At 58.2% G+C, this 15,332-nt stretch overlaps 1 protein-coding gene across 6 annotated transcripts in view; it reads right to left on the reverse strand.

The window, feature by feature from the left end:
* Positions 1–3,960: 3,960 nt before the first annotated feature.
* The window catches only part of BMP1 (bone morphogenetic protein 1), a 39,165-nt gene continuing 27,793 nt past the window's right edge, over positions 3,961–15,332 (reverse strand). For 2 of the 6 annotated variants that reach the window (XM_057489261.1, XM_036888909.2), the window contains 5 exons: positions 12,049–12,174; positions 8,956–9,083; positions 8,350–8,563; positions 6,534–6,784; positions 3,961–4,714 (listed from right to left, as the gene is read on the reverse strand). In XM_057489261.1, coding sequence (XP_057345244.1) covers positions 4,580–4,714; positions 6,534–6,784; positions 8,350–8,563; positions 8,956–9,083; positions 12,049–12,174 — 854 coding nt within the window. In that variant the 3' untranslated portion in view covers positions 3,961–4,579. Of the gene's footprint in view, positions 4,715–6,533; positions 6,785–8,349; positions 8,564–8,955; positions 9,143–12,048; positions 12,175–12,223; positions 12,867–14,441; positions 14,565–14,876; positions 14,927–15,332 lie in introns of those variants that run through there. The other 4 variants (XR_008992788.1, XM_057489316.1, XM_036888914.2 and 1 more) reach the window with 4 other exon arrangements.

Below are 15,332 nucleotides of genomic sequence, written 5' to 3' on the forward strand. Positions count from 1 at the left end.
AGGATGAGGGTGACCTTCAGGGTCCATCCTTCTGCTTCTGGGCAGGACCCCCACCCCACCAGCTGAGGGGTTTTCAGAGTCCTCCAGTGATGGTCCTTCAGTATCCTTTTTGTGAATGAACCCTCTAGGTTTCTTAGGAGATTGGCTCCCAGTGTCTTCTTAGTCGGGAATGAGGGTGGCAACCTGAGGGGTGGGGTGGGGGCAGGGCTGCAGGCAATTTCCTCCAGAGAGCCTGCCCCTTCTTTTCTCTCCAGATGGCTGCTCTGCATCACATGGCCAGCCCTGGGCTGCTCAAGGTGCCCGTCAGGCTGAGCTGGGAGTCTGCCCTGGGGTCCCTTCCTGCCTGTTTCCCTCAAATCAGAACTTGTATGAAGGGAGAAGTCTCTGTGTGAATGCACACACTCATGCAAACATACACACTGCCTCTCGGGACGGGATTTAGAAGACAGGCTAGGCAGCCACAGAGAACCACAGGGTGAGGGACAACCTTGAACTTCAGCTGCCGCTGTCCAGTGAGGGGGCGCTGAGATAGCCCTGCTCCAGTGCATGCAGGCAGGGAAAACGGGGTGATGGCCACCAACAGGGCACCTCTGGGTTACAGGTGGGGTGTTTTTCTGTGGAAGCACCAACATGCAGACACACCCAACACATAATATGGCCCCATGAACTAATGCCCCCCCCACCCCCCCACAGTCCTCTGCCCAGATATATAGCCACACTTTCCCTCCTTCTATTCCTTTCCTTCTGGGCCAGCACCTTCCTTTTAATCCTGGATGGCTGATAGTCCCCGCCAAGGTAGTGGGGGCCAGCTCTTGGACACAGTTTTGTCTGGCTTCAGTATGTGTTTCTGCTCCATGTTAGGAAAAGAGGTGGCTGGGGTCCCAAGGAAAGGGATGAGAAGGGACCATTCCTCCAATTGCAGAAAGGCCTTTGGGAAGCTGAGCCGAGGTGATTGGCCATAAAAGAGCTTGGCCACGGCATCTGGAGGAGATTGGAACCAGATGTTCCTGGGATGGGGGTAGGGAGGATGTGGGGCTGTTGGGGGCTGAAGCAGGAGAAGCAGGCTGGCCAGCAGGAGACTGGGTTGGGGGCCCTCATGGCTCTCTGGGGAAAACATCTGGCTGCCCTCTTCCCCACTCCCCAAATCAGGCACTACTATTTTTGCAAACTGGATCAGCAAGTCTTTTCATGGATTCTAGAATGAGCCTTGTGTATAGTGACAGTCAGGCACAGGGTGTGACTTGGGAGGTACCCAGAAAGGCTACCAGCTAGCCGGAAATATGTCTCCTGCTGCCCGGCAAGCCCCACCTTGCTGCGGGTGAAGCATTGTGCTCTCTGGCAGGAGTGGTTTTGCGCTAAGCTCCTGATGCCTGACTGGAAACCAGGGTACCCCGAAGTTTCCTTTCAGCATAGGAAGATAGTAGTCCAGGAACTGGAAATTTGGCAGAGCAAAGGACAAGAAGGTCCATCTATGAAAAGCATCCTATTTGCCAGGTACTGTGACAGGTTCTCTTCAAATGGTATCTCCTATCTTCCTTGAAACCCTGTGAGGGTTTGTCTTCCACGTGTCTAGATGAAGAAACTAAGGCTCAGAGAGGTTAAATGACTCACTCAGGGGCACACAGCCATCAAATGGCAGAGCTTGTGCTCAGAACTGGCTATATTTGCATTCAAGCTTGTGACATTGTCAGGACTGAGAAGCACATGGTGTTAGGGGGAGAAGGGAAAAGAGGAAAAGGAGGAGGGGGTGGGGCAGGGCATGCAACTTTCCTCCTGCAAGTGAGACAGCAGTTGGCCCTGGAAGCCCCCCACCGCTGCTGAGGGCCCCCGCCCTCTGGCTGCTTGGAGACTAGGCCCTGGTTTCCCAGCTGCCTTTGCTGAGGCAGGAAGCGTCACTGGGGAAAGGCAGCGACAGGCTTGGGAAGCAGAGGCCCAGGGAGGGGACAGCAGGCCAATGCCACAGGGCGAAGCACGGCAGAGCCAGGGCTCCTGGCTGCCGGGCAAATACCTTTGTCCTGTCCTCTGGGGCTAGACAGGTGCCCCCAGAGGGAGGAGTCTTATGCCCTGGCAGATGAGGCTGTCTCACCCTGGTTCCTGGGTTGAGAGCGCCATTGGGGACAGGTCCATCCTAGCTCTGCCACTGCTGGCCATACACTCAGGACCCAGGGAGACCTCAGGGGCTTGGAGGCAGTTGGAGGAGCAAGGGTGCCTTCCTCTGATATGAAACCACCTGAGCTGGTGGGTGGCTGTGCGGGCGCTGGTCTAGTCTGAAGCAGCCAGAGGGCAAGGGGTGGGCTGGGCCCTGAGAGCGCATTCACTGATTAAGTTCTGGAATCTGCACTCATGGCCTGCGGCCAGCCTCTGAGGTGAAACCCTGGAAGAGCCGGAGGGCACAGCAGCAAGGGCGCCTGAGGAACTGGAGGGTCCAAGTTCATGGTGGTGATAGTCTTGGGACAGGTGTCAGGGTGGCTCATGGGTCAGCCCCGAGCTGCAGCCTGTTCAGAGGCCCCGTTCCAGCTGGAAGATCGGGTACTGTCTATGGCTGGCTGGGTAGGATTCTGCTCCTGGCTCCTTCTGGACACGCAGTTGGTAAACTGGGAGTGTGGTCCTGAGTTTCAGAGGAACCTGGAGGGCTGGTGAAGAGAGCTGTGACCACTGACCACAGATGGTGCTACAGAGGAGCTGCAGCCAAGCTGGTTGGCAAAGTGGGTGAGGGGCTCGGGTGGCTCCAGCGGTTTGGGGTCTCCCCATTGTGCTCATGGCTCTCTAGGCTGTTCCAACCACCCCTGTCAGAAGAGGTAGAGGCCACAGCCTGTGACCTCACTGAAGCAATAAGCAGTAAGCCCGCCCTGCCCCCCCAACCCCGCCAGCCCCCTCCTCCTGCTCAGGGCTCTAAGGCCTCTCCTGCGGTTACTGTTGGAGCAGGCTGCCTTCCTACGAGAGGGTCCTGCATGCACATCAGATACTAGCAGTGTGTCTGGTTTCTATTACTGCTTTCTGCATAAAGGGCCAATATGGGGTGCACCATGCTGCACTGCTCCCTGGGGATACATCTGTCCCTGTAGTAGGAAGGAACTCGGAGCCAGTAATAGCCCTCCAGTCCTACCGAAGGCTCTCAGGGAGTCCCAGGGCTTGGAGCAGGCTGCCCCACTCTCTCTGAATCTAGGAGCAGCCAGCCTAGGCATAAGCACCTGGGTCCCTTCTTGGCTTTCTCTCCCTGTTAGATCCACACAGAGAAAGGGGAAAGAGGCTCCTTTGAAGGGAAGGAGCGGGGATGTGGTTTCTCTCTGCCTGGCCCCCCGGAGATGGGGACAGGTCTGTGCCTCACTGCTGGCTGGTGAGGGGGGAGGAGGCCAGACAAGACCCAGCCTTGGCTGGCCTTGGGAGAGAGGCCCAGAGCTGGAATGTTTGCTCACAGACTGATGAGTGTCTGGCACTTGTCTCCATGAGAAGAGAAGGACCCACCGGGGCCAGCACTTGGTGTCTGACCTTTAGGAAGGCAGGCGCTGGAGGCCAGTTACGGAATCTGTGCTGGCTGATGCCAGTTTTCTGGCTCCTGATGAGTTTCCCTTGCTGGGTTCCCCCGCAGCTCACCTGCCCCTTGGCCAGACACAAAGTCAGAACACTGGACAGACACTGGATGGATAGACATACCCCTATCCCCTTTTACAGACCTCCTTTCTCCCTACCAAACAGCCTCTTCACAGAATGTTCCACCCCTCCCGTTGTGTGGAAGGGCTATGAGCATTGTGTACATGTAGGGAGCCTGCAGGCTGTACTGTGTGAGGTGCCTGTGTTTGTAGAAATCACACCCTCAGGGGTCCTGGAATGGAGGGAAGGAAGGGCAGCCAGTGAGGCCAGGTGTCCTGGCTGTGGGCTGCTGCCGACATAGTAAGCCTGCGCATCTGGAATGAGACACCCCCTTTCCCCCATGTCCCAGACAGCATCTGGCACAGGATACTGGCTGTAACACTTTCAGTTTATTGGCTGGGGTACGCTGGTGCGGCTGACCAGCCACCGGGCCTGCGAGAAGCCCTGTCTTGTTTCCCCACCCCCTTCCCTTCATCTCCCCACTGTGGCTCCTTTGGGACATGGATGGACACTCATACCCCAGGAAACGGGGAAGTGGGGTCTTAAAACCAAACTGAGGTTGGAGAAGGGGCGGAAAATGCACATTACAATGAAGATATGCCACCGGCTATACACAATGCAGCGCCTACCAAGGGCCAGGGCAGGTGAGCGGGTCCTGCTGACAGACCCCCTCCCCGCCAACCCACCTGGACCAGGCTCCCAGGGAGGAATGGCCACTTCAAGTGTTTCAGTGAAAGCTCTGGCATTGCAGCTCTGCCCCTCGCTGTGGTGGGGGCAAGGGAGGCCAGGAAAGTGGCTCAGGAGGAAGTCCAGTCCCCTGCCTCCTGAGGACAGCCTCACCTGGACCACTGGTCCTGCAGGCTGGCACTGGGGAGGATGGGGGCGGCAGGGATCAGGGTGCCCACCTTCTGCCCGCTCCCGCACCCCCGCTGTCAGGTTCCGGTGGCCAAGGGCAGCAGCTCCCGCCTGCCCAGTGTGAGGGCAGCGCTCACTTCCTGCTGTGCAGCGTGTCCTGGAACTTGGTGCTGGTGTACCGCAGGTGGAAGCCTTTCTTGGTGATGGTGTCATCTGAGTGGAATTTCACCAGGACGGAATCTCCGGCTGAGTACACCTCCTCGGGAGGCTGGCAGAGGAAAGGAACGGGCGTGAGGCTGAGGGCGGGGGTGCCGGGCTGCTGTTTTTCCTTCCCCCAGACCCCTGCTCTAAGGAAGGGCCTTCCAGCCCCTGGAAGTGGGAGGAAGACTCTTGCCAGCAGAACCTGGAGGAGCGCCTGGAGGAGCGGAGAAGGCAGGGAAGAAGGAGCTTGTCTTAAGTTCAGAACCACACTTCCATTTTTAGCCCAGCCTGCCCCCGGCCAGTTAGCTGACAGGTTTTCCGCAACACTCTGCGCCTCGCTCCCCGCCCTCGCAGACAAACAGGAGCGAGCAAGTGCTGTTTGCTCTCCAAGCCCAGAAGGGCTGGTCAGGGGGCAGATGGGACGATGGCTGTGAAAGGCTTTGCACAGGGAGGTTTCCCAAATGGCTGCCTTCCCGCTGTCCCAGGCGGCTCTCAGAGGAGACAGGACAGCTGGGCCTCCCAGATGTGGAGTCATCCCGCCCCTGCCCTTCCCTGGTTCTGGCCATGGTCAGCTCCAGGTGATGCCCCTTCCTGGGCTGCCAGCCCCTGCTCACGTCGGCGTGCAGGCCCTCAGGGAGAGAGCTGCACACAGGCCCTGGCTCTCAAGGTGAGAAGGGATCATTTCCAAGAACCGTGGGGACATTTCCAGTAGCCATGCCAGGAAGCCCTGATGGGATTGGGTTCCTTCCCCAGGCCCTCTCCCGTTGGTTCCAGCCTGGTGGAAGTCGCTGGAAAAAGCCACTTGGGGACACTGATTTGGTGTGTGACTTACCACAACGTGCCAGATCAAGGGAGTCACACAGGGCAAAGGGGGAGGAGGTATTAGCTTGGGAGTCAGGGGATTCCAGAGAAGCTGAGCCAGGCAGGCAAGGGGTTTGTGGGCTCGGCTCCCCCCTGCTCCGCCTCCCTGCCTCCCACCTTGTCTCAGTCCTACCAGCTCTGGCCATTCAACACAGGCTGTTGCTCTGCTCAGAAGGGTTCGGCTGGCCAATGCTGGGTCCAGCAGCTGTTGCAGTTCTGGGAAATTTAACCCTTCCTGGGGTGCCCAAGCTGCCCCAGGGCTGTGAGAGTGGAGAGTGTTCAGGGAGGTGAGGAGGAGGTGTATGCCTGAGTGTGCATGTAAGTGTGAGTACATGTGCAAAAGGGTGTGTACATATGTGATGGGGAGGGGAAGACAGTGTTCTCTGAAGGAGGAAAGGATTCAAAACAACAAAAGAAAAAAAACAAAAGAAGCTACAAGCTCTGACTGGGAGGAAAATAAATCCACCTTTGTGGGCTTCCTGTGGCCTTGTTAAAAATCCCATCAAACGAAATGTTGCCCACGGCTTCTAAATGTGCCATTTTATGGACAAGAGGCAATGCTCAGCTTCTGCCTGGAGAGCGGCACCAACGGCTTTGGGACCAGCTGGCTTCTCAACAAGACGAGCAACTGGCAGTGGAAGTGAAGAGGGTGTTTTTAAGGTTCAGCCAGAGTGGTTGGTTTGTGTGGCTCAGCTCAGGACCCTGCTCCCTGGCTCTTGCCCCAGCCTCTGCCCCCTACTCTGGGCCCTGAAAAGCTGCCTTAGGACTGGGGCAAGGGGATAAGGGGAGCAGAGAGAATGCCATCCTCCTCCCAAGATGCAAGCTACCCTGCAGGCCTGGCCAAACAGGTGCTGAGCAGGTGGGCAAGGTAGGGCCTGTCCCAGAGGCTGTAGAAGCTCTGTGTTGGCCAAAAGGGACCAAGTTTCCTGGTGGGGGTGGCCCAGGGCAGCGCAGGCCTCCGTGAGCAGCCACCCACCAGGCTCGGTCCCCTGGCTCCTGAAAGGGGAATGGGGTGCAGGGCTCACCCCTGAACCGCAGTAGCGCCCCAGCCTGGGGGCTGTGCTGTCGTAGCCATCGAAGAGCTCCATGTAGTCGTAGCCACAGTCTGTCTCCTCCTCCACCTCAAAAGTCTGGAATACCAGCTCCACACCGTAGCCTTCCTCCGCCACGATGACCCACTCACAGTCCGCTCCCCCGGGGTAGTTGTTATCGCCAAACTGGGCGTGGGAGTAAAGATCCTTGGTCTTCACCTCTGCCCGCACCTGGCCTCCACACTCTGTGGGGACAAGATTGGTCACCACTCCCTGAGCATGGCCATGGCCAGGCACTGTGCCTTATCACCTTGAGCCTTCCTGGCTAGGTGGAGGCCTTGGGAGATGCCACATGGCAAGAGATGGGTGGGTTTGGACCTGCTACAAGACTTGGCTCAGAACAAGCGCTCTGCTGCTCACCCTCTGGGTAAGTGCGCACAGAGGCCCCAGGGCACGCCTGCATGGTGTGGGGAGGGAGCGGGGTTGGGGATGGGGGAGGCAGCTCAGCAGAGCCACTGGGGAAGGCAGCCTTGCTGTAAGATGACATTGCTCATTTTCTCCAGCTGATGGCTTCCGTGGAAGCATGGGGTCCTGCATTGCCAGAGCTTCCATTCTTGAGAGAGAGGACACACATCTGGGTCTTACGCTAAAACTCCTGATTTTTAAATGCTGGCTCACATTCTTAAAAGACACAGTGTGGGCCAAACATAGCACGTAGGAGGGCCAGATGGAGTTCTGGGCCCCCAGTGTGGGAGCTGATGCTGGGAGGGGGCAAATGAGAGCATGCAGGGCAGGGCCATTAGCTGCCACCCTCCTCCTATGCCCTCTGGCCTCTGGGACTCCTGGTGCTCATGGCTCCCTGGAGGGGCTGGGGCGGGGCCTGGGTCAGGGACTGAGTTCAAAGGGAAGAGGGGAAGTTCTGGGGACTCCCAGAACGTGGCCCAAGACCTATGAGTAGCCTGTGAAGCCTGCAGCTGACAGTCTGGCCTGCCATCCCTCCCAGGCCTCCCAGCTGGGCTCCAGCCTTTGTTTGCAGCTGCGTCCTTCCCACTTCTCTGCTGTCCTCACACACCCATTGCTCACGCCAGACGAAATGACCTGTGGTCACCTGTGCACACTCAGAGCTGCCCAGGCTCCTCCTCTTGCTGGAATGACCCCACCAGCTCACACCCCAGAGCTAGGCCCTTATCATGTGCGGCTCATGTGGCAATTATCAGCTACCAGCACTGCCCTGTCTCACTCCTGGACTGTCCCAGGGTGGGCTGGGGGAAGGGCTCAGGTCTGAGTCATCGGCCACATGCCGTTCCAAGTCTACTTATATCGGGCCAGAGCTCAGTAAATGGCTGTTGAACAATGTTTGCTTCGCTCATTTTTGTGATCTGCACTTAGAACACTGCCTCATGCATGTTACGTGTTAAATATCTGTAGGATGAGTGAAGGAATGAATTTGTGGGTTGGAATGTGGGCAGGCTGCTGCACAGACAAGGGACCTAACAGTAGGGATTGGGGGTTCCCTCTCTGCCCCTACCCACTGTCGTCACTGGCCTGTTTCCTGACTTTACAGCCCCTAATCAGGATCTCCCAGCCTCAGCCTTGAGCACTTACTCTGCTCCCCTGTGCGGCCCTCAGAACGCAGTGTCTCTCTATGCAGGCTACAGGCTCGGCCCATCTGTGCCTGCATAGCCCCCTGTAAGCCCCCCACCCCAAGCCCAGGGTCTGTCTTTGAGACCCCAGGATCAGCAGACACTTCCAGAACAATGGTGGCAGGAGGACACTGGCTGCCCGGCGGCCTAGCCGAGGCGAGCCTCACCTGTGGAGTGGGATGCCTGGAAGCCCTTCCTCTGGACCGAGCTATCGGAGTAGAAGCGCAGGAACATGCGGCTGCCTGTGGCCAGGACGGGCTCGGGCTTCTTGCTCCCACAGAAGCGGCCCAGGACGGGGGCCTTGGTGTCACGCCCATCATATACTTCCAGGTGGTCATAGGCACATTCAGGCTGGGACTCGATGTCCATCTCCACGAAGGTCTGCGGGGCAAGAGGGAGAAGAGAGAATTAGGAATGTGGCTGGGCCAGGTGGGGTGGGCAGCAGCAGGCTCCAAGCCTAGGCCTCCCGACCCCAGTTCACAGGCACCAGGGGAAGTGACCACTGCTGGCGGACAATGAGGGACAGCCTGGGAATGAGGTGACGGCAGCTGCATGCCCAGTGCACGCTGGGAAAGGGGCTTTGTCCAGTCAGACTGGGGTGCTCACAGGGATGGCAATGCTATGGGCTTGGCCAGACCACTAGCCTGCAGCCTACTTCACTCTGGGGAGTGACTGTGAGTGACCCAGGGCTTTGAGGCTGACACGAAATAGGTAATGGCCAGACAGCACAGAGGAGCAGAGTGCCCCTGCAGGCCAGGGAGCAGGCACCTTACCAGCTTGACCCGGTGCCCCGGGGTGCTGGAGACAGCCCAGGTGCACTCCTTCTTGCTGGGGTATTTGTCAGGCCAGTTGGGGCTGGTGATGGTGCCACTGGTGGATGTCACTTTGTGGTCACAGCCGGCTGTGGGGAAGTGAGTGAAGGGAAGGGGCTCAGCAGGGCCCCCAGTGCTCCAAGGCACCCTGTAAAGAAAGAAAGAAAGCCCTTCCCTCCTGCCCTCTGTCTTCTTTCTCTCATCCCCACTTCAGATCCGACTGAAGGCCCCTTCTCTGTTCAGTTACCCACGCCAGGGACAGTCTAGCTGCTTAGTTCCAAGCAACGCCCCACCTGGTGGCATCCTTGGACACCTCCCTCCCAGGTAGACCCCAGGGTAGACCCCTGGACCCATGAGGCCCCCTGGCCACACCACCTCTGCCCTCACAATGCTGTTGCCCTCTGCTCTCCCACCATGCGGCCACCTTCACAGCAGACTCAGTTCTCTCCAGTCCCTGCTGCCACCATCCTCGGTGACATCAACAGACCTGCTGGCCTCTCCATCCCTGACCTCAGCCTCTGCTTCTTACCTCCCCCCTCTTGAGGCATGCTCGCTCAGAACCTCATCTGGGCTTTGCCATTACCCTTTCTGTGGCTGCCACGTTCTTCCCGGGAACTCCAGCCCTCATTCTCCCTGCAGCCCTTCTGCACCTCTGAAAGCCCTCCATGGCCTCTGTCTGTCCGGTTTTGCCCAATGTTCCCTCCTTGGTTGACTTGCTTCCCTGTCCAGCTGGGCTACATGGCTGATCCCCCCAACTGCTCACTGGCATGCCATCCTTCCACTGTGCCACCTTGGAAACCCTGTCTATGGTCCCCAATGGTCACTGGCCCCAAATCACTTGATGCTCTTAGATTTGTCCTTCACCAGCTCTCTTCACCTCCTCAGCCACGGCTCCAAGCCTTCAACTCTCTCCGCAACTCCCAGACCTCCCTCCCGGCAGACCACCCTACCTCCTGCTGCCTGAGAAAATCAGGGCCTCAAATATGAACAACTTCCGCTTTCCGACCCCTCCGTGCAAGACCACCTTCCCTGCCTCTAACTCCCCTCCTTTCCTTGTCTCAGAGAAGGTGCTCTCCTCTCCCATAGGACAGGTTTTCCCTTCAGTGGAGCTGGGGCTCACTGCTGCCACCACATGGGAACCCTTATACCACCAACTGCCCACCCTCTTGCTCTGCCAGCCTGTGTAGCTTCCTAAGCTTTGCCCATCCTAAAACAACACTCCCGGCCAGCTACCGCCCAGCCTCTTTCCTTTCCTTCTCAGCTAACCTTCATTCTTGCTATCACCACATTCCCTCTAGTCACGGCCCCTCAACCCACTGCAATCCGCCTTCTGCCTCTGAAAAGGTGGCCTTACAAATTTAAAAGCCGATGCTCATGGTTCATTATTCTCCAGTGTGACAGGTCCCTGAGGGAACTGGGGCAGCCAGTGCACTACTAGTCTGGGAAGAGGGGCGGGGCACAGGCCGCACAGCTGTGCCTCCAGTCCCAGGCTCATGGGATGAACACACAGCCCCGAGTCCCAGAGAGGGGCAGTGGCCCGGAAGGCTGCTCAGCGGCCCCAGGGGAGGGAGGCAGAGCTCATGGCCCTACACATCTAACTTGTGGGCTGTTTCCATTACCCATCTGTGGTTTCCCAGGGCCACACTCGCTGCCCTCTCCTATGTCTACACTGGACTTCCATGCCCTCTCGCTTCTCTCCCCAGCTAGACCGCAGTCTCCGTGGGAGCAGAGGGGCTCCTCTCTGGAATCCGCTGCAGGGCTCTGCACGGTGCTGTAGCCTCCGCGGGGCTTCAGGGGATGCTGACTGATTCGTCATTGGCCTATCACCTGAGCGGTGCGTGCTCCTAAAGTGAATCGGAGCTATGAACAGACCATCTTCCCAGGGAGTTTCACCCATACCCTGGCTATCTTGATGCTGAGGTTGAGGGTTCTTTAGCTCTTCTTTTCATGGAGTACAGAGATGGGACACAGTTTAGACAATGGCAGAATAAGGTCCCTGTTAGCTAAAAGACCTGCAGGTGACATGAGTCAGGAGCTCCGTGTGTGGAGAGGCTGAAGTGATCGGGTTGGAAGCCCTTGAGAGTCTGTTGGGTCACGGACAAGTGCATCAGTTCTGTTCACTCTGGCCAGCGGTTTATTTATTTATACCTTGGTTGTCCACTTAACAATGTTGAGAATAGGTGTTCACCAGGCACTGTGCTAAGTAAAGCAAGATCTATAAGGCTTAGTACCCTGCAAAGTAGGTACCATTTTTTTAATCATCTCTAAAGCTCGGGGAGGTGAAGTGCCTCATCCATCGTCCCAAAGACATGCAGTGGCGGAGGCACATCTGCGTTGTGCTGGGGCCCTTACACCCTCAGCAGGCAGGGGCTGCGAGGGAACAACAACCAGGAACAGGCCAGTGCTGTATCGTGTCCAGTGAGATATCAGATGCTATCGGCGATGATAGGAGGGTTTCAAATATCTGCAGGGCTTCAGTGTCAGGGAGGCAGCAGCCCCATTCAGAGTGTCCCGGGTCAGCAATGTGACCAATAATGGTGACCTCCATGACAGTGCTCACTCTGAGCCAGGTGCTGCCCAAGCACTCTGCAGCAGCCCATGCCCTGTGTGGTGGGTGCTGTTACACAGAGCTAACCAAGGTGCAGAGAGAGGAAGACAGCTGCTCAAGAGTGCACAGCTAGCTAAGCAGCTCCAGAGTATATGCTCTTAACCTCTGTGCCATCTTGCCTCTCTGCCCCAGGAAGGTGTTACAAAGGGAAAGACTTGGACATGGATTTGCTAATCATCAGAATTGCCTAAAAACAGAGCTGAGGGCAGCTGTGAGCTCCTCCTCTCCTCACAAGTACAAGGAGAGACCAGGGGTGTGTGTGGCTTGGATGCTGCTGGTGTGTGAGGGGCTCTATGCACCAGGAAGGGGTCGGAAGGAAGTGCCCTCTGAGGTCTCTCAGCACCTGGAGTCTAAAGAAGGACCGATGGGCAGAAGGCCCTCCTCTGTATACCCGGTGGGTAGCCGAGGTGCCAGGAGGGCCCCTGTGTAGCCTGGGGAGCACCTACCTTCCTTGCAGTCATGCTTGTTGTCATGGAGGACAAAGCCGCTGCGACACTGGCACTCATAGCTGCCGAAGGTGTTGATACAGTCTTGCTGGCAGCCACCGTTGTCCTTGGAGCATTCGTCCTTGTCTGCAGGGGAGCAAGCAAGGGCGGATTCGGGTCTGTGCAGGGCTGAGGCTGGCTGGTCACCCCAGGGGCAGTGGGAGGCCTGGTGGGGCTTCCTCCCAGGGGGCTGGCCGGGGAGAGAGCAAAGGCAGTAATGGGGTCCAGGCAGTGATGGGGTCCAGGGCAGTGCATCAAGCGGAGCCGGCCGAGCGGGGCCCAGCTGTGGGGAGAGAAGGTAGGAGTGCTGCGGAGGGAGGCCTGGGGTCTGGAGCTGACCAGCATGGGACCCTCTACCATTACCTGCTTACTGGACAGACGGACAGTGGAAAAACAGACACACGGACAAGCAGACTGCAAGAGAAAGGAGCAGGACACAGGGGTCCCTCTTTTACTTCACAACAGGAAATGTCACAGACACCATCAAAATGGGAGGGGTGAGGGTGGGGAAGGCCCCTGTCCACGTGCGGGGCCAGGAAGAGGAGAGCACCAGTTCTGTCCGGCCAGAGGGAGGCAGGCCTGGGCCGGAATGGCAGAGCGGAGGTGGTGGGTGGGCGGGCACTGAAGCCCCCATCCCCTTCTGTCCAAGGTGAGGTTCCTGAGTAACAAAGGGTCCGGGAGGCCAGGCAGGCCTCACTGGGGGGTCCGGTTTCTTTTCTGCACTCGAAATTTGAGCTGGTGGGGGCGTCCCCGAGGGGGCTGCAGAGCCGGCCTCTTTTCTGAAACGAGAGAAAGAAGGAGAAAAGGGACCGAGGGGTGGGGGTGGAGGGCAGGGACCAGGGAGGGAAAGCCGTGAACACCAGGCCTAGGCCTAGGAGGCAGATCCACGGGCAGGGCGGGAAGGCAGCAGGGGCACACATGCAGGACGGCCAGGTCTGCACAGCCAGGCCAAGTGGGCAGCATGTGGAGAGAGGCACAGCCATGGGAGCGGGCGGAAGCCTGCAGCAGGAGAAGGCCCGCAGGGTGCGTGAGGCCCACGCTGGCAGAAGGAGGGGGCCTACTGGAGAGCTCCAATCCCTCATTCTGGCTGTTGCAGCTATAGTGTGTGTTAGACACACACTAGTACCAACACATCCACAGACACAGGACCCCCTCAAGGATGTACTGTCACCCAATATGGCAGCACAGATGTTGACCCACAGGTATACACATACATGTGCACAGGTTACCCCACCCCCCACAGACACAACTACATGGGCAGACACTCAGATACCACATGCATTCACAGTTATCAGCCATCCACCCAACTGTGCACACGTGCAGTACTTGCTCACTCCTGCATGTGTGTGAGAAAGCACACACAGTACACACACAGGCCCAGCTGCACATGCAGGTACTTGGGAGATCGTACACAGGTACAAAGACACATAAATGCAGAGACCACAGGCTCAGCAGCAGACCTGTGGACTCCAGCGTGCTCACACGTGCTGCTGCTCACACTCGGGTCAGCCTGCACATGCACACTCCCATGAACACAGAACATATACGCTGACAGAGAAATACATGGTTACAGGCATGTATGTGTCACACTCACATACTCTCTGGTCTGGGGGCTTGGAGATTGTGTGCCTGGCAGAGGCAGGATTCAGGGGAAATGTATGGCTCAAAGGGATAGCTAGATCTCCAGAGGTGCACCATGAGATAGAAGGATGCCTGCTGGCATTCAAATGGTAGGTGGGGTCTGTGAGAAGCAGGGGACCTGTCCTGGTGACCATCAGGAGAGGGGCCTAAGGGCTGGGGCACTGGCTCCCTGAAGACCCTGCTTCTCCCATGCATTCTCAGGTGGAACAGAACCCCTGGGGTCCGCAGGAACACTGGCCAAAAAGTACAATCCCCAAGTCCCTTCCCCAGGGCTCCTTCTCAGTTAGGGGCCCCTGCCTGAGGGCCCCATGAAAGTTGCCTTGGCAGTAGCCCTGCAGGAAAGTGGGGCTGAGGGGAGCTCTACAACCCATCCTGGGGTTCACTGAGGAATTCAATGGTGACTGCTGGGAGCTGCAGGGGTCTCAGCTCATAGACTAAGCTAAGATTCCCTGAAATGTTTTGACCCCAAATTCCTAGTGCAGTGCCTGGCATGTAGTAGGGGTCAAAGAAGTGCTTGCTCCGTGAGTAGGTGGATGGGTAGTGGGTGGCTGGATGAACGAGTGAGAGGAAGGCCTGCTGCAGGGTCCCAGGGCAGGGCTCTGACACAGGTCGGGTATGAGTGGGCAGCCTCACCTTAGAGCCAGGGGAGCAGGCTGCAGGCGGGGCAGGAGCAGGGGGGTGGGCATGGGCCCGGACAAGGAGATGGCACTCACCCTCCAGTGCCCAATGCCCCGGAAGGTGGCTGGGGTCAGACTGAAGGTCCTCAGGCTTTTTCTTCTCCTCCTTGGCTTAGGGTGTCCTCGCAGGGTGTCCCAAAAGTCCAAAGAGCCCCCCTCCTGGGGGGCCAGAGTCAGATGCCCCATGCCCTGAGGGCTGGACCTTGATGCCCCCAGTGAGGGCCCTCTGCAGGTGTCGTGTGCAGCAGGGTAGGGCATGTGTGCGGTGTGCATGTGTGGGTGCGTCTCTGTGCAGGTCTGGGGGATGGGCACAGTGTCATGCCAGGGCAGGGCAGTAATTGTGGGTGGAGAGCCGTGGGCTTTAGGCCTGACAGATGTGATGTCAGCCCTCCTCCCCCTCCAAGACTGGAGCAACAGAAGGGCAGAAAGAGACAAGAGTAAGCAGGTAATGGTGTCCCGGGTCGAGCCCACCTGATTGGGTGTTAGGTCCCCGTGGCCCTCTGGTGAGCACCTTGTTGGTTCTAGGCGGGCACAGGGAATAAGGGGACTCGCATGGCAAGAGTAGGGTCTCAGCAAGCAAGGGGGCAGGGGCTGTGGGGCACGTTAAGCAGAGCAGGGTAGTTGGCGGCGCCAAGCAGGGAACCAGTGCCCGGGGGCAGTGCATGGCATCCCGATGGGGCAGGCAGGGGTGCAGGGCGGCCGCATAGGGGGCTTGAGGATGCAGGACCCTGGGCAAAGGAGGGGAGAAGGAAGGCAGCGTGGACTCGGCCGTGGGCTTCCTGTCTTCCTGCCCTCCCACACCCAGCCCACCAGGCGTGCGGGGGCTGAGGATCCCTGGGCCACTCCCCAACAGAACAGTCTGCTCTAGGAAGCCCACTGGCCTCCCACTCTCCCCCACGCTCCATTCCAGGGGCTCCCACCCTGCAC

This window comes from Manis pentadactyla, chromosome 1 (assembly GCF_030020395.1).
Source record: "Manis pentadactyla isolate mManPen7 chromosome 1, mManPen7.hap1, whole genome shotgun sequence".
NCBI classification, from domain to species: Eukaryota; Metazoa; Chordata; class Mammalia; order Pholidota; family Manidae; genus Manis; species Manis pentadactyla.